The sequence below is a fragment of the Diplotaxodon limnothrissa genome, linkage group LG5 (genome assembly GCF_057381915.1).
Source record: "Diplotaxodon limnothrissa isolate DT_005_m linkage group LG5, D_limnothrissa_male_GT1.1, whole genome shotgun sequence".
Classification (NCBI taxonomy): domain Eukaryota; kingdom Metazoa; phylum Chordata; class Actinopteri; order Cichliformes; family Cichlidae; genus Diplotaxodon; species Diplotaxodon limnothrissa.
Genome location: NC_140600.1, coordinates 31,948,163 through 31,974,721, shown reverse-complemented (window position 1 = coordinate 31,974,721; position 26,559 = coordinate 31,948,163). Strand labels below are relative to the sequence as shown.

The window sequence follows — 26,559 nt, the reverse complement described above, 5'->3', positions numbered from 1 at the left end:
ATCTCAATTTAAAAAGAATAAAGTCATTTTAGTATTGATTTATTTTCTTTCATATTACTGCTCTGATTACACCCATACATCACAAGAACCATCAACACAGTTAAATGCGTGTTGTTTAGTGAACAGCATTATTAGGGGCGCTTAAACAAACTGTTAAGTAAACATGGCTATTTTGAGTTGTTCTACAACTAAACCACAGCAGCACAACATTTATCAGCTAGGTTTATAACAAATAAAATGTAGCACCATCACATTTATTTATTTATATTTGTCTTTTTTATTTATTTATTTATTTCATTTGTTGTGAAAATTTGGGTCTCAGTCAGTTGTAAAAAGGTGTTTGGGCAATGACACCATAGCAGATAGTTAAATCAAAGTCTTTCTCAGCCATCGGAACTAAAAAGATTATCAGCAAACCAAACATATAGGTAATTAAATTAAAAAGAAAAAAAAAACAATTTCTGAAAACTACAAAATGTCCTATGTTAAAACACGCACACACAAAACAGCAGGTACACAGTGGCGGTCGATATCAATGGGCCCCCATGGAGGAGCGGCAAAAACAGCACACCGCAAAGAGAGATCGATTGTCCCCTAGGAGTTTTCCTGTAATGCAGGCCTTCCTCTAGAACTTCTTCTGCCTACAAATGCAAGAAAATGCAACTGCCTAGATGGAGAGTGAAAAAGAGAAGACTTGCCAGAGTAGTGTCTGATAGCTCATCCAGTCAATCTCTGCATCAAATTAACTAGCACATTGTCAGATACTCTTTCTGGCCTGAAGCATTATGGGTGAATGGGTAAAGACTGGCAGTTGTAAGATGGTGAAAAGCAGAGATAAACTGCTGAGGACGGGATGCGAAGTGAGGTGTGTAGTCATCTGTTTCCTTAATGAATGAGCATGAAACAAAATAATCAGGATAATGCTGTGATTCGGTGAGTGTGACAGACTCACTACTTTGTGGTTGCATTATACTAAGTGCTGATGTAGCTCATCTTTCTGTCCTTACCCAACACTATAGTCCTGCTGTTTGCTACCCTAAGTACTTAGGATTTATGCATTGAAATCCACACAAACGCAAAAAGCAGAGCACAGTGACAAAAAGGTAGAAAGAATGGAGGTATTGCTGAAAGAAGGGTAAACGCCCAAATTGAAACGAAACGCACAAAGAACACACACACACACACACACACACACACACACACACACACACACACACACACACACACACACACACACACACACACACACACAGACTTTCTGTTGATTAAAATAACTCTAAAGCCCCATTCAGTGTGCATTAATTTGTGAAGCCATTACTCATTCTTCATCACAAATGCAAAGCTTCACTTCACCCTGCAATTATATCTTACAATAGTGTACTGTATGCACATTTCTTTGAAAACAGGAGTCGTGAGAGGGTACTTAAACATCTTTAGAAAGACGTGTGCCACCATTAAAATATTTTACACAAACAGTTTATGGAATGTTTTTTTTTAATTTACTCTTATCTCTTTTTTGTTTCAATAAATAAGTGATGACAAAAGTATGAATCTGCTTTAACTGCTTTTCTGCTTTTTTAAAAGAGAGATTGTATGAATGACTCAGTTATTATGTGACCTGTGGCAGTTTATTCTATATTTTTTCAGTTTGAATACATTTTCAATCCATTCAAAAACATGTATTTTTTTCATGTTTTATACTCAATAATAATACTCAAATGTCAAGTGGTGCAACTGCTGATTTAAATGAACAGATTCAAAAGATGATTTTTTTAAAATTGTGTTTAACGGTAATTCAACATAAAATAGTCGGGCACTATTTACTTTTAATTGCTACAATAATCCATTTCATCCACTTTATTCTGCTTATCTGATTCAGTGTTGCCCAATCCAGCTGTCACCAAGTGAAAGGCAGGGTACATCCTGGATAGGATCATCAGTCTATTGTATGTTAAAATAATCTAAATAGTTTTAAAACTGTTAAAATAAATAAAATTATTTTGTACACCAACTGTTCTTAAATTTCAGGCTGACACAGCCAAGACTACGAGACTTTTATTATTAAGTATAAAAAGTGATGTAGCAAAAAAGAAATGTAATCATACAAACAAAATGGGGTTTGTATGGCTGGCTGAATGCATGAATGAAAACTATACATCTGCTGGCACCTCACAAAAAGTATGGGAACAGCACTCTATGTAAAAAGAGAATTTTAGTTTAGTTATACTTTAACTTGTTCTCTTAATAGGCATCCATTAATATCAAATACATTAATATAAAATACAGGCTTTGCATTTTTGGATGAACATTATACTAAAACTCCTACTCTTTTTAAACACATTTCTTCTATACAACAGAGACAAGGTAACAGATGTCCATTTTCTATAACTTAGCAATATCAGCCTCAAAATAGATTTTAGTTTTTTTTATCTGCACTACTAAAGCAGAATTTACAGAAACCTCAAGTGGAAGAGAAGATCTGACTTTACAACTGCAGTCAAACTTTAATGTGTAAAAGTTAAGGAACACATATGAAACCTGCATCCAATTTGGTTGGGTTTTCCAAAACAGCAAGTGGTCAAGTGTAAGGAAAAAATGGTCAATTAAAGGCTGTGCAGTGGCAGATAAATGCATTGTATCTCAAGTCACTGTGCACCATTAGTAATGTTAAAAAAGTGCTGTGACTGCAAACAATCATCATAAAAATCGTACTGTTCTCAGTATAAAAAGCTACATTATTACATGTGGCCTATACAGGATGTGTTAAACCAATAACTGATGTCAAGTCAAAGAGTCTTTTATGACAAGCAGCAAACTCCTGCTTTTGATTGGACCCTGAATAGATATCAAATTTCCAGGGTCACTAGTTATGTGCAAGATCTGTTGTTTCCCTTACAAGAACTAATCTATGTATTGACACTTGAAGATGCAGAATGTCACAGCTGCTGTCGTTCTTTGAAAGATTACAGTAATAGCTGTTGAAGCCAAACAAGACTGGGAAATCTTAGATGAACCAATATCAGTGTGACTTCAGATGCTGTTGAATATTTGCAAGATGTAGGAAGGATTATTTTTATTATTGCTACACTATAATAGTACCATAATCACATATAGCTTTTAGATTATACAAAAGCTCTGAAGTTTCCTGCACAATGTTCCATGTTTATAAAGGCTACAGAATATTGAGGCAATCATTTTTGGTCATAAAGCTCCATTCGTCAGAGTGGTAAGGCTTTGTACAGAAGATTTACAATTCTAAAGTGGAAACGGGTGAATACAGTGAGTAAAAATTCAGCTTTTTGCATTTATGAGAAGCACTGAGTTTCTGTTAGACACCATGAAAGCAGGAGTGTGACCAGGGAGTCTTTCTTGACTGGAAAAACAGTGTGATTGTGGCAGAATCCCACATGTCTCTCTGGATGACTAACACAGGCTTAGCATTCTTGTACGGGTGCAGGTAGCAACCAACTGATCAGTGCGCTGTAGAAGACTTTGTGTGTATATATATATATATATATATATATATATATATATATATATATATGGATGTGTCCACATGTGGTTGGTCATTTCTTTTGTTGCTGTGTACAAACATGTTTTTGTGTTAGTGTGAATATAAGTGTGTACGCCATTCCATTTTGATTACGCCTACAGTCCCAAAGGGATAGTAGGATTGTCTAAATAAATCATTTTCAGCTGGGCAGACACACCACACAGGAGAAAAGAGAATAGAAAGAAAAAGGACAGAAAATACATCGAGGTAATGTACATGAGCCAAATCAAAAAAACAACAACAAAAAACAGCAGGATAAAGATGAGATGAAAAGGAATGATGAAAGTGGGATCATTACAAAAAGGATGCAAAGTGTGAAGCATTCTGGGTTTGAATGAAGTTGCAAGGGCAATGAATGGCCAGCGTTTCCTTTTGTGCTGCTAAGCATTCAAATAATGATATCTACAGGAGAAGACCCAAAGCAGAGGGAGAGAGAAATGCGGAGATATGCAGACAGCTGCCAGCCGTATTGTAAGGCCTGGGGTAAAAGAAGGCCGTCCCTGGGATGCCTTAAATGTGTAATCAAGCCAACCAAAGTCATGAGACTCCTCCTACTCTGATGTTCTCAATTTCTTGGCAACTTAGTAAAACTTGTTAATGTATACATAGCAGTACTATGTATCCTGTGGATAACAGATCCTTCAAATATAGGTGAAGCACATGCTCAACTCCATGTGCTGCATCGCTCCAAGTGTAAGAGATTGGGTTTGCTACCTGGGATATATAAAACCACTACATAATAGGGCAGCCTGACCAGATGTTAGATAAATCTTTAACACTAAAGACTTTATCCTGTGCAGAGTTGATGATTAGAGTTTGCCACTGCCTCCTGTCCTCATGTAATAAAACCCCTTTGCTCGGTCACTGAGTCTGGCCTTCTGGCCTCATCTGACCACCAGCAGATGGCTGGGAATGAAGTTGGGTTGTACCGAACAGGAATTCATCTTAGTGCATTTCATCACAGTGTCAGAAGGTTGTTTGATTATACAGTGAGTTTAATATTTTACAATTCACCACTGCAGCAAAACAAATCTATTATGAAAAACAAGAAAACTGAATTCATTTTTAGGCTTACCGGACAGTTGATTGGTATACAAGGTCTTCACGCCTGCGGTAGTCCTCCATGTGAGAGTAATTTGTATTAAACATAGCATCGTAGGTGAAGATTTTCTGCTTGATAGTACCTCCATCTGTGACCTGTGAAGCAAAAGGAGAGAGCATTACTAAGGTGAATTCTCCAGTGATGAATGGGACAGGAGCAACCTTTTTACCCCTAGAGCTTTTCTTATGAATAAACTGTTGTCACATGGCCTGAGAGTGCACAAAGTAATCCTGCCTGCAATTACCTCATTGATTCATGATAAGTTTATTCATTATAAGGTCTAATGGCAAAGGGATTAAAAATCTGCTGACATGATAACCTCGAAGAGACAGTCTCTCGGCTTCATTTGTGGCCATGGATAAATCTTAATGAAGACTGACGTAGTACAGTGTTCTGCATGTGACAAGTAGTCCGCTTTCTGTAGAGGTAATAGCATGTGACAAGACAAAGATAACAGAAGAGGATATTCAAACACTGGTCTTGTTTCATTTTTTTTTCTGGGTAGATGATCGAGCAGTTCTTTCCTTTCCAGTATTCACAGGAGTGTTAAACTCACTTCAAAGCAGCCCCTAATGCTGCTTTGAAGAAGGACATTGTTGGTGAGCCATGGATCCTTCTTCTGTTTGCCACAGAAGATTGTTTATTCAACTGAAATGATTTGTTTGGATCAGAACCATTGTCAAAGGATTTCATGATTAGTCCATACTAAAATACACATGGTCTCATGTAAAGAAAAGGCTAAATTGTACTTATATCAGCAAACAATTGTTCCCTGTGAATGTAGGGTAACTCCTATGACCTCTTGCCTCTAGAGAAAGCTTGCTGCCTTAGGCTTATTTTGCTAACAGGTTCTGCAGAGGAAGTTGGCAATGCTGAAACAACGAAAAGCGCAGGAGTGTGAAAATAAATTACCCCAGTTACCTGTAACAAACAACTTCTTCTTGGTTACAGGCCCACCGGTTTGGCAGGAGCTGGGATTTTTTTTTTTTTAAACAGATTTTAAATATTAAAGGTCAACATGCTTGCTCGTAAAAAGCATTCATCTACTTTCTAACTTAAGATTTTTGAGAGGAAGTTTTCCGGATGTTGTGAACAAAATCAAAGGATTGTGCCCATCTGTTTTATTTTAATATCACTTCACATGTATAGCACAAAGCAAGTTTATTTGGACCACTATAGAAGAGGAGAGGGAGATTAAGAGCAGCCTCTAAAAGCAAAAGCACATCTGGAAACCAGTCAGACTTGTCCCACCACTGTAGCTACAGTAATGCTTATTTTACAAAGATCGGTTTAAGGAGGAAAACTGGTATTTTTTGTTTAACATACTTGTGCAACACCACACATGAAATAGATTTTTCAGACTTTAAAAGCATACCTCCATTAACTTTATTTCCATATTGTACAATGGTATCTCATATGGGTGCCATACACATATTGGAAATCGAGAGACAGCACATTCCAATGGAAAAAAATAAAATGCCACTGAGACAAAGTAATATACGTTACAGATTAATGCAGAGTGAAGCACACATTCATAACAATGAATTATGCAGCAAAACTGTCACTGAAATTTGAATGGCTCATTTCCAGTTATTTGCCTGTATCACTCAATTTCACACTGCAATAGTGCCTGAGTAAGCGATTAAATACGTGAAACTAGATCAAATACAATTCTACAAAAAGAGTTTTGTTATTTGTATTTGCACGTTTCTGTCAGTCAAAAAATAATTTGAACAACTAATGTTAGACAGCAAGCGCAATCATTTTTATTGGTCCTTAATATTTCCTTGATTGCTTGTTTTGAATTGTAGGTCTATGCCTTGTAAAAATTCAACTAGCTGTTCAACTAGTTTTGGCAGTATTAGTCATTAAATATAACATACAAGACAGCCTTAACCTTGGACAATCAACTGAGCCAAAAAAATAAATAAATAAATTAGGCATATATTGCAAAAGAATGGACAAAAATGCAGGAGTTCTGCAACTAAAAGCAATATTTAGTTTGGTCTTCTTAAAGCACAATAGCAAAATAAAATAACATGTGATGGTTTGAAGCTCAAACTAAAACACTGGAAAAGAAAGAGTCCTTCTCTAAAAGAATGAAGAATGGTTTCGGTAAGAGCTGCACCAAGTTCCTGTATGTGTTCGTAGGGCTGGTTTGACTCAATCTAATGACCTTAGCTTGAGATGACACTTTAGGTAATAAGTACCCAATTTGAGCCGGGTAGCTTTGAGGATATATCATTTTATTTGTAATCCTTGTAGAATGTGAGAAGCAATAACCGTATCTAGTAGGGGTGCAACGATACACAAAATTCACGGTTCGGTTCGATACTTTGGTGTCACGGTTCGATATTTTTTCGATACAAAAAATGTTCATGCATTTTTAATTTGTCATTTATTAAAATTATAAATATATATTTTAACTCAAAAGTACAGTTTTTAAATTTAACCCTAACCCTTGTGCGTGTTTTTTATTTTGACAGCGAATGTGCACCTGCGGACCACTTATGTGCAGCCCTGGTTATTTAGCTCATCATATTGCAGCCACAGAAATTCTTTTGTCCATGAAACCATAAAGCTGCACTTTCTTTTTGCCTCATAGTCTGATTTGTCATAACTTCTCCGTTTTGTGGTAAGCTTTTCTTTGGCTGTCACTTCTTCACCCTGACCTGTCTTATTCGGCTCAGCAGAACTGAAATGCTTTTACACACTCACTCACATAAGCTCAGCGATTCTCTGCGCGATCAACCTCTCACATGTTTAAGCTTGCTGCGTCATGTTTGCATAGTAAGCTAACGATTAATAAGACAATGTCAGAGGAATTGGTGCACAAATTATCATCACTCACAGATCAGTGCTGTCGCTCTCTATACACAGTTCGCACGATTGCAAAGTGAAAGCAAAAAAACGAGCGCAAATTCAAACGCGACTTCAATATGTCACATATTGACAGTGGCTCACCGATGCCAATGACATAATTACCCAGCTACATTTCTGAAAGAATGCAAAAGCATTGACATATATTTTTCCTACAATAGCCCGACGGGCAGGGAAGAGATAGATTTTGGTAGCCCGACTGAAAAAATCGCTAGCTCCGGGACGTCGGGCTAGCGATATTGCAAGCCCTGTATCTGATTGAGGAATAACTCATCTTTGGAAAAGAGAGTTTATTACAGAGAAATGGCTCTTTCCAAAATAAAAGCTATACTATCCGCTTCTTCTGGGCTATATTCTCAGCAGCATAAGGAGAATCATGTGCTAAGAGCTGTCTAAATGACTCGGCTAAAGTTAGTAGCATGCTTGCTTTTTTTTGTCTGCTTCCACTTGTCTTTGCACTAGGATGATGTCGGTGTAAATGTGCAGTCATATTCGTTGTGTTCCCACTAGTGCTTTCAGGTTAATCTCGTTGAAATGACCTTAACGCCACAACACGGCAAATCTCCGTTAACGAGCTACCGCCGATAGCTCCGTGCATGGGGCTAGACGGCCAACACGTTAACGAGCTAACTGCGCTAACACACTAGCTCCCACCCATGTAATTGAGCATTGCGTGGCACATCCAACATACTGTTTTACTTTAGTCCATGACTCGCTTACCTTCAGGGTCATACGTCACATGAAAACCAAAATAATTCCAAACGCCAGATCTGAATGAGGGTGGGGGAGGTGCCCTGCCCTCTTCCTTCTGACTATGCTGTCTGTGTTGAGCGCTCAGTGGATCTGCGCTGGACAGTGCAGCCTAGGCGGAGTAGTCGAACGCAGATTCACTGAGCGCTCAACACAGACAGCATCGTCAGAAGGAAAATTGATAAAATAAATTACAAATGTTGTATTGTTCGATACATATGCGTACCGAACCGAAAGCACTGTATCGAACGGTTCAATATCGATACGAATATCGTTGCACCCCTAGTATCTAGTGGAGCTAAAGAAGAAAAGCATTCCACCTACAGAAATGCAAACATCATTACCACAATCCAGAAAAAATACATCAAAGTGTTTAATTGCCAAGTCTCCTGGAAATGCGCTGGAAAAACACCACAAAAGCAATAAAAAGGATAAACAAACTTGTGGATCATCTCCAAAAAGGGGTTGCATATCTTCAGATTTTTAGGGTTTCATTAGTTCGTGTCAGATGCATAGGCATGCCTAAAGCTGTGTGAGACATTCAGATCTAACCAGATATTTTCTACTTTGGCATAGGAAAGAAAGAAGACATGACTGTAATCATTTACACTGATTTTCATTTGCAACTTTAAGAAATTAACAAATCCTACAAATGAAGGCTTACTTTCCCTTTACTTTCAAAGTGCTGCTGAATTTAAAGTTCGAAGACTGAATAAACTCATGCAAATATGATTAGCTGTTCTTCAAGTACTGAGCTGAGTTGGGGATATTTCCTTGCTGCCTTCTTTCACAGTCTATGTAATCCAGCAAGCATTACTATTGCTTAGTCCTCCTCCTGGAAAATCTGGTGGATAATGCAGGTGTTAGATTTCTGGTTGTCTAGAAGCCCTAAGGACCAGAGAGAAGATTTCTGCCTAAGACAGGTCTTCTCAGTGGCACCCTCTCTTTATCTATCTCTTCTTAATGATTTCACCTCTTAATTAAGACTAACCTGTAAACCTCTGTGTAATAAATCTGATACAATCTACACATCAGTGAATGTCTTGCTATCCCCTCAAGAGGACCAAGACTAACTATGGAAGGGACAGAACAGTGAGAAGGGAGAGAGAGTGGGAGGGTGAAAAGAGATCCAAACTGTGCCAAAATGGCTCTACAAGAGGGAGGGCAAGAGGGAGATGAATACTCTTTGATTGCAGAAAAGCACCGTTGGGGAAGCAAAGCTTTGCTACAACTGCTTTGTTGAATCCAGGCCATGCAATGCACATGAGGCACAGAAGCACCAAACCTTTCTAACACTCTGCCATCTGGAGATATGAAAGGCGAGAATGGGTGGTAGAAAGTTTGCTACTTCTCTCCTGTCTACATTGTGTCATAAAGTGGCAAAAGAAGAGTAGGTTGACAGAGAGGTAACAACGAGGTGAGTTTGAAAGTGCTTAAACCAGAGTCCTGTGCTTCTCTTGAGATGTTGCAATCCTAAAATCTCTCCAGACAGAGGTTGTATCCTTCCTGGCCAGTCAGCTGAAATGCCTCTCTAATGATGTCTGCTATTATTGGGGTCAGATTAGGACTGGGTCTCAGGGGTTAACCAAAGCCCTCCTCCCCTCCGCCTGTCTAGGGTGGGCCTATTTATAGGCTGCAGCTGCATCAGCAGCCACTGGAGGAAATTCAGCTAACACACTGCGGGCCAACTGTGAGAGATTCAACCTGAATCCTGCTTTATAATTTCAGGCAGCAGTCTGAGAATCACTACAGAAAGTCTTTTTACACCATTTTTGAAACAAGTTAGAAAAAAATGTAACTGTGCATAGTTTCCAAAGGATTTCTAGTCTCTACTTACAAAGCCATGGAAGACCTATGAAATTAAAATTATACTAAGCATGTTCTTCATATGGTGTATAATAATTAGATGGTAATGGCTTTCAACAAATTTTTTATTCATATCTTATTAGCATTTTTTGTGATCTGAATGCAAAGTCTACCACGTTCATAAGATGGTCAACAGCATGGCTTTCAAATAATATCTTAATAAGATTTATTCCCATTCAGATTTATTTCCATTCAGTCCCTCATTTAAAGACTAACAAAAGAGATGATCAGTTCATTGTCATGACCTGGCTTGGCACTTTCCTTCATTTCCATGCTAATTTGCCTAATATTATTATGTCACAAAGTGTCATTTTGAAACCGGCTAGAAAAACTGGGAGACACTGTCTTGTAAAATTGCCATTTCTGTACCGAAACAATAATGCAAAATACAGAACTTGTGTCCCAGAATGTCAAATTACTTGAATTACTTAAATAAGTTCAAATAATAAGTTTCCTCTACAATGCTGTGGAGGAAACAATTATTTGATCTCCTATAAACTTGTAAGTTTGCTAATAAGGAAATGGACAGTCTATATTTTTTAAAGTACTCTCACTTTACTGGATAGAGACAGAATATTAACCAAAAATCCAGAATAAAAGGACATCAAAGTTTTAAATTGACTTGCATGTCATTAAGTAAAATAAGTATGTATAAGTAGATGAAATATGACTTAGTACTTGGTTGGGAAACTCTTGGCAAGCGCAGCTCTAAGACATTTGTTGTAGTTGGTCATCAGGTTTGCACACATCTCAGAAGGGATTTTGGTCTGCTCCTCTTTACAGAAACTCTTTAAATTTTGGTTGCTGGTTGGCAACTGAAACCTTCAGCTCCATCCACAGATTTTCTCAAGTACCGAGGTCTGGAGACTGTCTGGAGACTGTCTGGAGACTGTCTAGGCCACTCCATGATCTTACTGTTCTTCTTTTTTTTACCCACTATTTTGTTGCCTTGGCAGTATGTTTTGGGCCATTGTTATGCTGGAAGAACCATGACCCATCGGCAGTGTTCTTCCTAAGGGAAGTAGGTTCTTATCCAAGGTTTTACAATACATGGTCCATTGGCTCCACAATGTGCTGAAGTTATCCAGTATCCTCTGCAGTAAAACAGTCCCAAAGCATAATGTTTTTTCCACCTCTGTTACTTGACTGTGGGGATGGTGTTCTTTGGGTCATTCTCAAAGCATTTCTTTCCTCCAAACATGGCATGTCAAGTTGATGCCAAAGAGTTTGATTTTGGTCCAAAGCACTTTCCCCAAGCTTCTCTAAATCATTTAGATCTTCTGTGGCACATGTGCCTCCTTGAGCAAGGGGACCATGCGGTACTGCATGATTGCAGTGCGTTACCAATGGTGGTCTATGTGACTGAAGATATTAACAAGCTCGTCTCATGTAGTTTTTGGCTGGTCCACCACCTTTATCATGATAACCTCACTCAATGAGGCAAGATCTTGCACTGAACTCACAGATGAGGGTGACCAATAGTCGTGTTATATGTCTTCCAATTCCAAATAATGGCAGCAACAGTTTCTTGACAATGGTCTTGAGGATCATTCCAGCCTTTTGCAATTCTACAGTAATTTCCATGATGTATTTTGCCATCTCTTTGGTCATGTCCATGGTGGCATAGAGGCTGGAATGGAGTAAATGATGTGCTTTATGCACATAATAAGATGAAGTCAGGAGTATCTGTAATTGATAGATTGTTATCTGTGTGCCACAGAGACACACCCAATCTGTGGGATGCCTTACTCAGTTTTCAGGTAACTAGTGTTACCAGTGCATTTGGCTATGGGTGAGCTAGTACGTCCTATCTTAGTGGCATGCCCTAGTTTCTTTGTATAAAAAACAAAGGACCATACACATTTTCACTTAATGTGAACAGATTTTCGGTTGCCCGACAGAGTCTGTCCCACACCTGGTGGGTTATTTCGAGGTTCAGTCCTACTCCCCATAGACTTGTTTATTGCTCCACATCATCAGATTGTAAGCCAGCCCGTGTAGTGCCACAGATCGAGTGCCTCCCTCATGGTCTATCACTGTAGTATTGTCTGTCCTGACCAAGACATGACAATTTTTCAGGATTAGCAAGAAATGTCTCAAAGTCAGAAAACCTGCCATGAGCACAAAGTAATTTATATGTGCTCAACAGTGCCTCTGGGGCCAAGTGCCATTAGACAGATGCGTAACAGCAACCTGGTGTTTTTTGCCACTTCCTCTCTGCTGGAAGCACATATTAGAAAACTGTTCAAATATGTGAACACTGTCTACGAAGGGTCCACGGTTTCTTTGATACACTGAAAACCCAAGGGGGGAGTGCCAGCCCGAACACGAGGGTATTCCTTGGCTACACCCTGAATAGCGTACCTGATAAATTTTCTGTTCTCTACTTAAATTCTTATGTGAAAATAAGCATCCTCATATCCCACTGATTTGAACCAGTCACCCTGTCAAATAGATCAAAACAGCACATTTCATGTCTGCATTTTGAATTTGTATATTATGAGGTGAAAATTAAAAGAATCAGTCTACCCTTTTGCAGAGTGAGGAAATATTTGCATTGGAAGCCGCATACTTAATTTCCTCCTCTGGTCAAATTCTATTGCCCCTCAGCTTAAGAAAGAAGAAATTTTACTCTAGTGAAACTGGGCAGGTTTGTTCCAGACTGTAGTCTGCAGCCACTCACAACAGTTGCCAACACCCTGTACTCTGGCGGCCAAGGAGCCTGGGGGATTAAAGTACAAAACTGGACAGCTATGCCCTCTTTTAATATGGTAATAGTATCCTAATATGGAAATCCCATGAGCTAATATTACCTTATTATTATGAGATAACTGCCTTTAAAGTGGTAGCAAAGCAAAAAAAAAAAAAAAAAATCAAATGCACAGATATTACCATGTTTTATTATTTTTACCCATTTAACTACACTATTACTAACTGATTTTGTCTCATAATCTTACATTTGTTTCCACAATATTAACTCCAGCCTCTGGCTTGATATTACGAAATTACAGAAATTTCAATGCAATATTACTCAGCTATAAAAACTGTTGATTACTTGACTCTCACTTGGATATTACTTTAGTAATTAAAATATATTAATTTGCTGTTTTGATAGTATTGCCTTCTCGATTCCACCCTATTATCCCACTGCTACGACATTATCAATGAGTGCTAATAGAAAGTATTGTGTGTATAACAACAGGGACAATGCAGGCGTATTTCAAAGTGTGGATCTGCAAAACCTAAGTACTGTATAATGTTGATCTTCACTCAGTGAGAAGATTCGGTATGCAGCATTGGTGGCCCTGCCTCTTAACCTGTGAGTTTACAGCTCTGCATGCTGTGCTTCCCTAGTGGGTGCTGAGTGACAGAGGACTTGGTTAACGGGATTTCATGCTTCAAATGACAGGCTTCTCTCCTCCCTCTGTCTGTCACTACACTCTGTGGGGAAGCACAGTTAATTCAAGCTGGTAGGTTGCAACGCTGCAAACATATACAGTACCTTTGATGCACAAAAGGGTTGATAATACAGTGCCACACTAAATTTAAAAAAACCTGAGTTTGTAGGAACGGTTCATCTAACAATTCCTTTAACAGTAAGACTGCTTCAAAGCATATAAAACTAATTCAAAATGCTTTAGCTCATCAAATACAATTTGCGAATATTTATTTGAGAGACACTTGCCAGCAGCCATGGAAATACAGTGATAGTCCCTTTTGCTATTTCCATATTACCTCTAGAAATATAATGGAAACTTGTGATGCTATCAGGTCTTCAAGCAGAGTTTGCACTGGAATAAATCACCATACTTAGGCAGTTGTCAGTATAAAGATTAAAAAAATAAATCTATTCATGTGAGTGTTTTACGGTCAGTGGCTTTGGTTACAAATCTGAAATGTGAGCCTTTCGTATAAGAAATTTTCAGTCAATGGCTATATGCACATACAAAGTATAGGAGCACAGCACTGTTGTAGTAGTTTTCCAGCATGTTATCAGTATCACATGTTCCAGCTCTACTGTCAGGCATTTTGATTCCAGCATTACAGCTTACAAGCAGGTTGTGATTGGCTGCTGCTGGAACTGCCAGATTACATACAAGGATAAGAGCTGGGCTTCATGAAAACTATGCCACCAACAGGAACAGACCAGCTGCATTCAGCTACACCCTAGAGGTAGCAGGGTGAGGGTCAGGCACAGCGACGGTATAAATTCAGGCAGTTGAGTGTTATGCAAGCGTGTTATCTAAAGCCATCTGAGACAAGGCCATCCAGAGATGGTTATTACGGCTGTCATTCTGAGGGAGAAAGGCTGTCTGTGGGCTGACAGCGAGGAGGTGATGAGATCAAAGCAGGTCAGACTTGTTGGTGACTGCTGATCTACAGTATATTGGTTATTGTAAAGGCACTGTATAAAGCAGTGCAGCATGTCCTGGGCATTATTACAGTACAGTTTTTGAACTTCTTCTCCAGACATTGATTATATCTCAAAAAGACATTAAAATTACACATATTGATTTTTTCCATGAAAATATAATTCACTTCATGCCTTAAATAGCTTAGATACACTCTACATGTTTCCATCCTTTAGTACTGTATGTGCAGATCTAAGAATATGCAAATATATGCACAAGCTGTCTTAATACATAATTTTGACAAGTTATTGGTACACTGCATTTCTACGGGGGAAATATTCATCCTACGCATTGACTGCTTATTTCGCTAATGAGCTATCTTATAAGCTAGCATATAAAAAAAAAATCACCATATGGATATGTTAACAACATTCCAAGTTTTCACTGGAGGGGTCTTTCAAAAAGTGGAAAGACTTTTTGTGAATCAAACTGAAGTGGTGCTGGAATTTAGAAAAATGCATGCCATTTCATCTCTCTAAGCAATTACAACTGAGGTGCCCTTAAGCAAAGCACTTCTAACCAAATTGCTCAGTGGAGAGGATTAGCTAACAATAGAAAAATGTGGTTGATCCGGGCAGCACTCAAATGCGGACCATTTCAAGAGTATCATGGGTGCCAATGATAGAACAGATGATTAAAAAATAAAAAACCTTTAATAATTGTTGAAGTTTTTTTTTTCTTTAAAGAATTAAACATTTGTGGAGTGGATGCCCTCCTAATGATCTCAAAATACTGTATTCACATGAACATGATGTGGCCTTGAACATTAGGATCAAGATCTGTGAAGTTCATTGAATGAACATTTGTGCAAATTCAGACAAAAAAAAGTGAGGCCTGGACTTCTGCATGTTTCCCCTACACCTGCTTGTGTTCTCCCCAAGTTTCTTTTCACAGTCTAAAAACATGCATATTAATTGATAATTCTAAATTGGTTGTCGGTGTGAATGTGACTGTGAATGTTGTCTCTGTGTGTTAGCGACCTGTTCACAGTGTACCTCACGTCTCACCCTAGGACAGATGCAATAGGCTTTAAGCCCTTCCCCACATCTCCATCTACCACAACCCTGAATTGGACAAGTAGTTAAGAGGATGGATGGATAATATAATACAATGCAGTTTATGATTTATTCACTTTCTTCCCCAGTTAAAACAAACTGTTTCTCATCATAATAGTGTACATATTGCTTTGTGGTCATAATTGACTGTCAACTAAATACACATACATCATATGAGACAGTTTCATAATTCTGTACAACTTCCTAGAATCTAATTACATGTGATATTTTTCTGTATCTTAAAATTCTATGTTATTCTGACAATTCATTACATGCCACATTTTTACTGCACTCCCAGAGCTTCTGTTTTTTCCAGCCTGAATCACTCTTAAGCCTGTCTGACCTCCAGGCTAGTGCAGCCTTGTGTCACCCTGAGCCACTTAATTGTCCCTGTAACTGCATGTGCGTGTCGCTTGATATGCAAATGACATAATTCCAACAAATTAGTATGACTGTGCTTAACACTGATAATGTATTGTGTCAAAGTCCATCTAATTTATAATTTCCTGTAATACGTGTGTGCAGGGCAGAAGTGAAATAAGTAAAAGTGTCCTCTGTGTTACTTACTTTGAAAGATAACTGTCAACACACTTCTTTGTGCATGAGTGTTTTTAACTACAACACCCCAGGCAATTTATGTGCGTCAGTAAGTTATCAGTTAACAAGATGGTTACAAAAAAACCCTGCTGTGCTATGTATGATGTGTGTCATTTATAATCCAGCTGCATGCAACTTGTTCTTGCAACCGACTTGTTAAAGAAAATTCTAGATGTTTTTTTTTTCCCTTCATGATTCGACTAATGATGCAGTTTTATCCACCAAACCCATGTCCAACAACATTTTTGCCATTTTCTACTATATCACAGATGGGTTTTGACTCAAAAGGGCACACAAGTTGGAAAACAGATGGTCTTAAAAGACATCAAGGCCACTGTGGACATAACGAGTCTGCATATGTTTGCAACTTCACAGTTCTCTTCCTCTCCTTTTTCTTCTTCCCTATCCTCCAGATTACTGGAGCCACCATCTGCATCTGCCAGTTGATGGATATATGGGGAATGTTATTGAATGCATAAATCACAAAGCAGGTCGCGAGCATAGAGCAGAATGCTGAATTTAGCAGAATGCTAAAATAGACAAAGGTTCTTGTTTTCTTCATAAATTTTATGAGTGAGTTTATTATGATAAAGCATCTTCTGCCTTCAAACTGCAAGAAAATTTATCACCAGCATTGTTCTCTGACAGAAATTGGTTGAAAGCAGAAATTCATATTGGGATTACGATGTGGGCACATTTAAAAGGTTAAAGCAAGATCCTACTGAATGATAGATTTCATCTACAGAAATTGGATCTTTTCAACAATTAAATAAATAAAAACTAAACACAGAAGAGAGCTATGGCCATATGTTTTTGGACAGAAACAGACTGTTTTGTAATTTTCCCGTGTAAACCACTACAGGGGATTTTAAACAAGTCAAGATGTAACTGAAATTCTTAATTTCAGGTTTTATTTAAGTGGTTTGGCTTAACCAGAGTACTGTAGTCATGTCTTTCATAACTGTTTCGGACTTACAGATGCTTTTACAGTTTTGCTCATGTTTTCATATCCTGGCATAATTTCTTATGAAGTTTTTGGAAAAGATGACAAAATCATTACATGTGATCGTGCAGAAACTCTTTCTTTTATTTAAATTTACTTATCTGACAGTGAAGTGAAGTAATTCATCAGATAATTGTGTGCCCCCCTTCATAAAAGAGAATGACAACTGAAAAACCAATTGGCCCTGATCAAAAGTTTGCTTATAAATAAATAGTTGGGTTTATAATATACATACAAATATCCTGGTTTAATTGGCTGATACCACACCTGTTATGTATTTGATGGTTAAGTAGTGCCTGTTTATAGTCATCCCGTTTTGTAGTTCTTATTGCAACCTCTGGACATTTCACTAAGAGCTGCATTGACTTTATTGGCTATTGAGTCATGGAGAAAGCCAAAGAGCTGTCAAAAAAAGTCTGCAAGAAAAAAAGACCCATCCAAAACCATCCAAATATTTGAAAATGCCAGGTAGTGCTCTATGTGTGATTAAAAAATGGAGAATTAGTGCTTCTGTTGATACCAAGCGATGGTCAGGTAGACCAACAAAAAATCAGCCTCAGCAGTCACGAAAATTGGTCAGGATATAAAGAAAAATTGTTATGCTACTTAAGCTGAAATACAGGTTTAACAGCAAGAAAGTGGCATGACAGATTCAAGATCCGCAATAAGGAGGCACTTGCACAAAAATAGAAAAAAGCCATTACTGAGCCAGGGCCACAAAATAGTATGTCATTTGGTCAAAAGTAAGTCAAAAGTAAGTCATTTGAAGTGATGAGACCAAAAGTGAAATTTATGGTCAAAACCATAAATGCTATATTTGGAGGGAAGTCCACAAAGTCTATGGGAAAAGTGCACAACTTGTACTTTGAAACATGGAGGTGGATTTTTAATGTTTTGGGGATATATGAGCTACAAAAGCACAGGGATATTCATAAAAATTGATGACAATTTGCACTCATCAGTCTGAAAACTGCGCACAGGAAGCACTTGGACCTTCCAACGTGACAATGATTAAAAACACAAGGCCAAATCAACCATTCACTGGACAGGGGAGGAGGACAAAAAAGTGAAGGTTCTGGAGTGGCCACGACAATCTTCTAACCTCAATATCATTGAGCTTCTCAGGGGAAATATCAGATGTGCACTTCATGCAAGACTACCCAAGAATTTCCAGGATCCGATGGTTTTATGTTTTTATTATTCAAGAAGAATGGACAACTCTACCCTCTAGAAAAATGAAGGTACTCATCACTGATGCCAAAGGGAGAAACCATTAGTATTAAGTACCAGTGTTGGTCAAGTTACTTGAAAAAAGTAATCAGTAACTAATTACTGATTACTTCCCCAAAAAAGTAATCCAGTTACTTTACTGATTACTTATTTTCAAAAGTAATTAATTACTTAGTTACTTAGTTACTTTTTAAAAACACGATTTACAACCTGAAGAGGTGATAAAGCGATATATCTTTCAGCCCAATTCTACTTTTTCTACATAATCCATCATACAAAATGTAATCAAATGGAAAAGTCTCTTTTTTTAACTTGTTTTATCAGTTTTAATCTTTTAACTTTATGCATCAAGCAAAAATTTAATTATATGCAACATTCTCTGAGTTGAATAAATGAGTTTAACATTTAAACCTATTTTCTGCACATTCCAGCACATAAAATAAAATATTTTTTTTGTTTACACTCACTCTTTCAAATAGATGCAAGTAAAACACAGCAGAACATAAATAAAGTCAAAGACTCAGCGGTCCTGTTGCTCTATTTTCACCTGTAAAGCAGGACTGCGGTAGGCGGAGGTTTACCCTGGTGCAGGTGTGCAGCAGTCAGTGGAAGGATACGGCAGTGTCTCTGTGAGTTTCCCATTACGTCGGTGCGCTCTCGGTGCTTGCTTGGAAGTTTAGGGGTTTTTTTCGCTGTAAAAATAAGTTTTCTTCCCACGCACGATGGACGCTAATGTTTTTGTCACTTTTTATGGAATCAAACTCAAAGTAAGGTCAGTACTTCCACGCTGCACGCTCATACTCTCTCCCACAATCGATATGTGATCCATTGTTGATCTGCACACAGCTGTTGTCACTAATGGCGCACTCGCTTTACGTCACTGTCGTGAGACATTCTCGCAAAAAATCACGGTTTTAGTAACGCAGTAACGCAGCGTTCCTACGGGAAAGTAACAGTAATCTAATTACCGTTTTTGCAATAGTAATCCCTTACTTTACGCGTTACTCGAAAAAAGTAATCAGATTACAGTAACGCGTTACATGTAACGCGTTACTGCCCATCTCTGTTAAGTACAAAGAACTATTTTGAATGGGCACAATCTCATTATTTTTGTTATTGCTATGCTTTGTTCAATGATTGCACAATTCTGCGATGCCATCCATCCATCCATCTTCATCCGCTATATCCGAGGCCGGGTCGCGGGGGCAGCAGCCTAAGCAAAGAGGCCCAGACCTCCCTCTCCCCAGCCACCTCCTCCAGCTTATCCGGGGGGATACCAAGGCGTTCCCAGGCCAGCCGAGAGATATAATCTCTCCAGCGTGTCCTGGGTCTGCCCCGGGGCCTCCTCCCGGTGGGACATGCCTGGAACACCTCACCCAGGAGGCGCCCAGGGGGCATCCTTGTCAGATGCCCGAACCACCTCAGCTGGCTCCTTTCAATGTGGAGCAGCTGCTCTACTCTGAGCCCCTCCTGGATGGCTGAACTTCTCACCCTATCTCTAAGGGAGAGGCCAGCCACCCTTGGGAGGAAGCTCATTTCTGCCGCTTGTATCCGCGATCTCGTTCTTTCGGTCACTACCCACAGCTCGCACAATTCTGCGATGCCTTATTGCTTAATTAGATTCCACTGAAAATAAAATCAATGTGTTTTGCCTGATAACTCATATTGTCTTTTTGTCACCTTTAAAGATGTTTGCTTTATTCTGGGAGCTTATATGAGTTTTTCAGCTTAATATTGGCATCCTTTACTTTTATCTGTATCTCTTTGAATTTCATATTGAGAATTCCAGCAAAAAGATAGCACATGGAAGTTCAAAATATCTTCCAAACAATGTAGCTGCTTATCGTCATGTCACGACAGGCCTGACCTGACAAAGAAGCTTGTTCAGTCAGTTGTCCAATTGCTTTTGAGAATCTATAAAAGCCATGATATCTATACAAATGACTATAATTCCTAATAATTTTTTTTAAACCACTGAATTAAAGCTGAAAATCTGCACTTCAATCCCATCTTGATTGTTTCAGTATGCAAAGGCAGTTTCCGAGCTAGGTAAGGAAGGTTGTAATTGTTAAACATGGATGCAGAATTTTGAGCTGGATTGAAACATCTGTCTGTATAGTGCAAAACATCAGGCTCATTTCATGCTTAAATACAAAATTCTAATCCTTAATGTGGCATGGGCTCTTCCATTTTTAATAAGGCACTCTTAAGTTAAATTACAGAAGCAGACACTGTATGATATTATTTACTCCTAATGCTTATTTCCAGGGCAACTTTGTGTCTTTTTTTTTTTTACCAAAGTACCAAAGAATAAAAATTCTCATTTAATATTAAAAGCTTCTGTTTCTCTTATTCACTCTACATGGCTAATCTCATGTTCTAGTGCTTTATCTTTTTGTCTTGATGTGTTTACAGTACAGATAGGATTTGATGAGTCTGATATCTTTATTGTAGTCCCAATTTACATACAGACCGATAGATTTGCATTTATAGCTCTCAATGACATACCAAGAATTTATTATCAAAATACTTGCTTTGTGACTGCTATAAAAATGGCAGATTGTCTTGGGTAAAAGACCGAAAGTTGAGGCACACAACGATGTGTGCTGCTGGTAAAGTTTCTGGGCTGCCTTTCCTCATAACAGCCATCCCTCAAGATTCTGTCCATTTAAAGCAATGCAATATCAGGGACTATAACATCTAGTCCTTTTACTGAATTCTTTCTTGATCACTCTATTGTCTCAAGACGATGACTGATTTACATCTCAAATGACATAAAATCAAATGATAGGCTTTACAGCTTATACATTTATAACATTTAATCCCGCCAATTAGACCAGAGAGTACAACCACACTAGTGAGACATCAAGTGTTAGAGATAAGAGTATTTCATTCCATTAACACATTCTAGTAACACATTCTAGAAATAGACACATATGCAATACTTATTTTATTTCAGTATAAGAAAAACAATATCCAATCAGAGAAATGTGAAGTTCACTTTGTCTATACTGTACTTCTCTGTGAACTCATGACTTTGAGCAATAACACACACTGTGCATGTGTGTTGCCGTACAAATGAGACAGACGTATGGCTGCTTGTGGAAACTAGACAAGAAGAATAACGACTCATGGGACAAAAATATAGCCCAAGATTGTTTCTTCCCACAATGAGATGGGACTTTTATTGAAAGTAATGTATATGTTTGCCATTACACAGCCGATTTAATGGGCTTAATTTTAGTGACTGAAATAACACAACAGGGATAAGGATATTTGCCACATTGCTTCCTAAAGTCTCCAGTTTTGCATTTCCTGACTAAAACTAAACTCCACCCTAAAAGACAGTTTTCAAAATATAAAAGCAAATATATAAAGTAAAAGGAGGTCACTAACATTTCCTGAAGTTTAAGTTTGAGGGATGTGAATGTTAGCCACAAAAGCAAATCACTGACCCGGCATATTTGGTCTTAACCAAAGCGAATTTAGAATCACACATAAGAAACCAGAGCACATTGAAAATTTTGATCATTACAGTGACTTAAGTGAACAATTAAGTAGTGTTGTGTTATCAGTACCTGTTTATCTCATTACTGTAAGACATTTACTGAATGCTGAAATCTAATTTTATAATGACTCTGTTTTGACACAGTTCCACAGGGGACTATGGCAAACATATGAAAAACATCATCACACTGAATGGAGGGACAGACAAGCAGTCTAAACATTACCTAAACGTAAACAAAAGGTCAAACGAGGAGAGTACTACAGGAAATTATACATAATGTGTCTATTAGCAGGGACACCATGCACTCACAGCAGAAACCAATTATTTTCTTAAGTGCTATAAATGAAAGTGTCCTACGCCAACATGTCTCCCCACCCCCCCCACACACACACACACACACACACACACACACACACACACACACACACACAAGCATTTATACTAACATGCACATACTTGCACTTGAATCTGTGATAAATCTCCCTCAAGCTATTTGAATTAAGACTTATTGCCAGGTCAAATTGGGCCAGGGCTCTCTGGGGCTCAGCCCCCACGTATTAACTCTTCAAAGTCATCGGGGGACGTTCAACCTTTTCACATGTATATATTTTAGTTTTACTTTTAGTTTAAACACATTTTGATGTGTACCATTAGGTTAAATAGCTGTAGATTAATTTCACCTGCAAAGTATATATATACTTGGTAAAATGACCTGAAAACACGAGATCTAACATGATTACTAGTTCAATATGAACCTACTGGCTACAGTCCCATACACCAACACACATTCCTATCCTAATGAGTACACAAGTATGATCTTTTAATTTGAACACAAAACCTCACAAAGCAAAGATGCAAACCAGCCCAAAGAGACTTAAAAGAAACTGTCACTACTGTTGATCCATGAACAGGTAGAAACAGAGGCTACAAGCCTGACTACTAACCTCTGCTTTTGTTACCTTTTGAAGACCAGAGTCTTGCTGCTGGACTGGGGTCGACATGCACTCAGCTTTAAAACCACTCTTAGTCCATTGCTAGCTTTGCGTTAGCATGCTGTCTGTGCTGATGCTATTAAAGAGACTAAGTTGTGTTAGCAGTATAATGAATGTATTTACAATAATTTCCATGTTACTGTCATGCTCTTGTCCTTCTGTGCAACAAAAACAAAAAATAATGTCCATATCTACATTCCTTAAAATGTGTATGGCTGTACCATTCCACTCTTTTTCACTTCCAGCATAGGAACTGAATTTATCTGATTGTAGCAGGAAGAATTGTTATTTTGTTTTTTTATCAGCAGTGGCGTACATAACTAAAGAATAAAGAAAGTACAGTAAAGCATTACATTACTGCGTTACTGAAAAATGTCAAAGGAAAAGCAAAGTGGCCTTACTGTTTCCTCTAATAACAATAAATATTAATATTATGTTATTAATGTCTGTGTATATCTGTATTAATGTAGAATGTATATGTTAATTAAAAAGACCACCCCATGTGTAGCATTTAGTTGAATAATTCCCAGTGTATATCGAATAGTACTTTTGCCAGGCATTCCCAGTACTGTTTTGCATTTAGAAATATGCTTATGAGCATATAAATGTGTATCCATGGTAACTCTGACCCCCCCCCCCCCCCCCCCCCCATGAGAGAGAGAGAGAGAGAGAGAGAGAGAGAGATTGTGACAATTCATCATGATAATCCACACATTATAAAACTTATAGCATAAACAAAGAACACCTTTTAAATGTCAAGTTTTAGAGGAGCATATGTCTAAAATTGTTTTAATTAACATTTGTACTTTTGATTATCAATATTGTGTTCTCACAGCTTCTCTGTCTTGCTATCCTTTGGTCATGGCTGATGATTTATTGGGTTTGAGGCTTCTCTCTTACATCCCTGTAGTATTTGGCACAGTTTTTAATTTTTCCTTTGATGTTAAACATCAATAAACAGTTATCTCTTCTCTAGCCTGTTTTAATACCTATGAAGAACCATGAGACAACTGAAACGGGTCCACCTTACAGCATCCCACTGGACCAGGTGTCCAAACACACTTCATTGGCATGATCAGCAAGTGGGATAGCCTGATTCATAACACAGGGTATTCAGCAAATGATAAGAGCATAGGAAATTATGCCCCTCAGTGCCAGAAAAGTGTATGTCTTTGCCTTGCATCATTCTTGGCACTGAAGTGGACATGGAAACCAGACCCTGTGTGCCCCTTAGTGTGTGGTGGCTGGACTGAGTGACTAATCAGACAAGACTCAGGAGACTAGCTGCTCATTTGATCTCTGTCCTTTCCCTCCTGGGCACATTCTCCTTGCAATGAGCCATCAGCTGGCCTAATGACAAACACCAGATACATCTCAGCTCAGCAGCGTTCTACAAAGCACTTCATAAGGTAGAGTATCCCTTCAAGCTTTTGTACTTGCTGCCCACTTGTGTCTAGTGAAATTTGCCGTCCAAGGAGGTTTATTTGTTAGCACAGTTCATCAGAAAAGGAACCTTTAGAGTCACTGAAGACATTGGCTTCCAATTAGTGTAAAGAAGCTTAGGAAGAAAGCCATGTGAGCATGTCAAGCCATAACTGTTTACTTGCTTGTAGCAAAGGGGGAAAAAAACAGCAAAGCCCCACAAAAGGAAAAATGCTTGTGCCAGTGAGGCCTTGTTATTATCTGGGGAGTAAAGCAATATAAAACATGTTTAAAGTAGGGTTTTGGTCATTTGGTGAGAGCTGCGGGATTTCAACGCAGATGCAATGCTGCCTAATGAAGAAAAAGGCAATAATAACAAGACAAAGAGGAAGCTGGGTGCTGCAGAGAAGAATCTGTCTTTCTTTCTTTCCCACTCCCCCTTCCACAAATCTCCCCTCATTAGTTTGTTTCCCTGTGTTGTGCGCATTGCTTCAAGTCTGCTGAAAGCAAGGGTTGTCAAATGCAAGTATGAAAAAAGATACCGTTTCCTTACTGGGAGGCCTTGGGAAAATATTTCAGAATGCAGTGACATCACAGACTGGTGCTGTGAAAAGACAAGAATTTGTCTCATAGCATGGAGGGTTGGGAGTTGAGGTCTCTCAGATCCATAGGATGTATGTTTCTTTTCTGGAGGTCACTATTGTGTGATGGAGGTACTTTTTATACCCCTTGGTATTTGGTTTTTTTTATGTGGAGGAAAAGTGTTTATTTCATGTGATGTTATATATACTTTTTTCAGCAACACTGGCAAACAAATGACATGAACAAATGACTAGACAAGGCGGCATACTTGAAATATTTAGATTTATAGCTACCTTTCTATACAAAGTAGCCTACTCTGAAATTTTTGTCACAAGATTTTTTAAGGAACTAAATGACAAAGCATGTCCAATAAAACAACTGAAAGAAAAAAATATCTGCAGACATTTTAAAAAACAGTGTTTATTTTTTCATGAAAGTGACTATGTTACATGAGCTTTCTACATCTTTGCTTCTTTGTTCACTGACTGTGTCAAGGTAAATGAGCTACAGCACACAGTGCACAGGATCAGGTATGCACTTTGGTTTGGCTACATTCACACAAAATCTGACTCTGTGTCCATCAACAGCGTTAACGTCGTATTAGCGAGATTAACGCTGACAGAATTTATTTATCAATGTCTTTGTTTCTACACTTCATTTTATATGCGCTTGACGTTTTTTTTGTATATTTGCTGCTATGACAATTCAGTTTCCCTCTGGGATTAATAAAGTCTCTGATTCTGATTCTGATATACCTTTTTCTCACAAAGGAGATATCTGACAACAGACGGAGAAATGTTTTGGTGTCCTGGTTAACAATTACAGCACAGAAAATAAGGTTCCCCCCTTTCCACGTGTTTCTGTCATTGCGAATCTTTTTAAAACCTTGCAAAAGTTTAGATTTGATGAGCAAACATGAGTTAAAGAAAGTGTTTTGGGATATTTGCATGTCAATGTCCCTACAGTCATATACTTTCTTTGAGCAGAGAAGGTCAGTTCTCTTAGCAGTACTGAATGAGGAACAACATAGGCATATTAAGGCTAGTCTAGGTAAAATAGATTTTAAAAAGATAGCTGGGGAAGTGGATAATGGTCAGGAGCTAAAAAAAAAAAAAAAAAACCCTGATCCTCTCTAAGGGTATAGTTATAGATTTACATGAAATAAAGCTATTGTTAGTAAATCTCATTGCAAGTATAATTTCATTAGTTATTCCAGTAAATTCAATAAAATTTAATATAACTAGAACTGTATAATAATTAATAATAACTGTTATAATAACATGAAGCTGTGGCTTGCTAAGGTTGATTCAACCTTGCACCATGAAGGAATGGAAGTTTGTGTCAAAGAAAAAAGACACAAACTAACCCGCATTCTTTCACATTTAGATTTCTCTTTATCTTTTTACATTTGTATGACTTTATGATCTCTAATCCAAGTTGTTGTTTTTTTTTCTAGTCAGTCTATGACTTTAAGCTTGTAAATGAGTTTATTCTATTTTTTTGTTGCTTTATATTTATTTATTTAATGTCGAATGGCTTTATTGTTGAAACTGGCATGTTGACAAATGTTTCAAAGGAGAGTCATAGAGGAAAATGTTTAAGCCACA

The 26,559-nt window shown here is 38.0% G+C and overlaps 1 protein-coding gene across 1 annotated transcript in view; it reads right to left on the bottom strand.

Annotated features, from left to right (window-relative positions):
• igsf21a (immunoglobin superfamily, member 21a) overlaps nucleotides 1–26,559 on the bottom strand; it is a 203,676-nt gene that overhangs the window by 81,850 nt on the left and 95,267 nt on the right. Inside the window, exon 3 of the mRNA XM_085354552.1 lies at nucleotides 4,629–4,750. Coding sequence (XP_085210678.1) covers nucleotides 4,629–4,750 — 122 coding nt within the window. The remainder of the gene's footprint in view (nucleotides 1–4,628; nucleotides 4,751–26,559) is intronic.